The 1482-nt window shown below is 34.4% G+C and overlaps 1 protein-coding gene across 4 annotated transcripts in view; it reads left to right on the top strand.

Moving 5' to 3' along the window:
- The window catches only part of LOC106881175 (unconventional myosin-XV), a 324434-nt gene that overhangs the window by 251266 nt on the left and 71686 nt on the right, over positions 1 to 1482 (top strand). For all 4 annotated transcript variants that reach the window (XM_052973940.1, XM_052973938.1, XM_052973939.1 and 1 more), the window contains one exon: positions 1384 to 1465. In XM_052973940.1, coding sequence (XP_052829900.1) covers positions 1384 to 1465 — 82 coding nt within the window. The remainder of the gene's footprint in view (positions 1 to 1383; positions 1466 to 1482) is intronic.

The raw sequence follows: 1482 nt of genomic DNA, 5'->3' as shown, positions 1-1482 counted from the left end.
TGTAGTGGTGGTGAGGAAGGACCGAGTTGTTTTGAGGATGGTAGAAATATCTGGCCCAAAGTTACAAAATTTGACTCAGCAAACTTCATGCTGTCGTGCAGGAGTTTGATTGCCTTCATTGGTGGGTGGCCCCAGGCAGCTCTGGTGTCATGGTGGGAGAGGCCAAAACACCTACATAACTGCTTTACTGCTTAATGAGACATCAACTCCTGCATTCAGAGATGGAGTACAACACTCTCAGCAAACTGATGTTTACCCTAAACAGTAGGGTGGAATGAAATATGCCAGTGGGTGGGGTGACGAGATATGATGATGAGGTGAAGAAAAAATATGATGGTGGTGGTCATGATGGTGAAGGTTAAATCTATGACTCTTTCACCACACCAACCCTACCTCCTCCACTATCAAATTTCATTACCCATAACTTAGCAGTTCAGCAAAAGAGACCAATAGAATAAGTACTAGGCTTACAAACAATATGTCCTGGGGTTGATTTGTTCAGTTAAAACTCTTTCAGGTGATGCTCCAACATGGCCGCAGTCAAATAACTGAAACAAGTAAAAGAATAAAAGAAAGAATGTATGTATGTATGTATGTATGTATGTATATATATATATATATATATATATATATATAAAGTAGAAAAAGAAAATGGAGATTGGGAAGTTAATAATTGTTTATTATTAACAGCAAATTAATCATCATCCTTTACAGCTGTTTCAATTAATACTCAATAAATATCAAGTGAATATCAAATTTATATGACCTGAGCATAATATCTTTAGGGGGAAAAAAGTATACCCTTTAGATGTCTTATATGTGTTTATGGATTCATTATAGAGGACTCATATATTTATATAGATATGTTTAAAATGCAAAGAAAAAAAAGTTTTAAACTTTTTTCTCTTATATTGAGAATGTTGAAAATCTCCATAGCGACAACTGGAATCTCAGAGGTGCAAAGTACTGACATTGAAGAAGAACCACTGATAAACACTAGTACATATACATATGCAAAATTTCCAGTACCGTTAATCCATAATAGTGCAACACTGGTGTATGCTTGGATAATATATCTCTAGGAAAGAACAACTTCTTTCTATACTGACTTATATATGTATGTATGTATGTATGTATGTATGTATGTATGTATGCATGCATGCATGTATGTATGTATGTATGTGTGTGTGTGTGTGTATACAGGTGCAACTGGGTATAGAGTTTAATAAAATGGCTATTACATGGTGAGTTATTTGTTGATAAAGTTTGAAATAAAGATGTCAAAGATAATTAATGTTTTCTTATGCCTTAATATTCTTTTTAAAAGTATCTTGGAATATGGCTTTAATCTGTTGACGATAATCTCACATTGTTGTCTTGTAGGATAAAATGAGTAACGAAGCAAGTGTAATTGCCAACATGGAGATCCCAGGGGAGCTGGCGCATGTTTTGTCCAAAGACCAAAGTAAGTAAAAATATAAA

This window comes from Octopus bimaculoides, chromosome 17 (assembly GCF_001194135.2).
Source record: "Octopus bimaculoides isolate UCB-OBI-ISO-001 chromosome 17, ASM119413v2, whole genome shotgun sequence".
NCBI lineage: Eukaryota > Metazoa > Mollusca > Cephalopoda > Octopoda > Octopodidae > Octopus > Octopus bimaculoides.
Note: the sequence above shows the minus strand (reverse complement) of the source record. Positions and strands in the feature narration are given on the sequence as shown.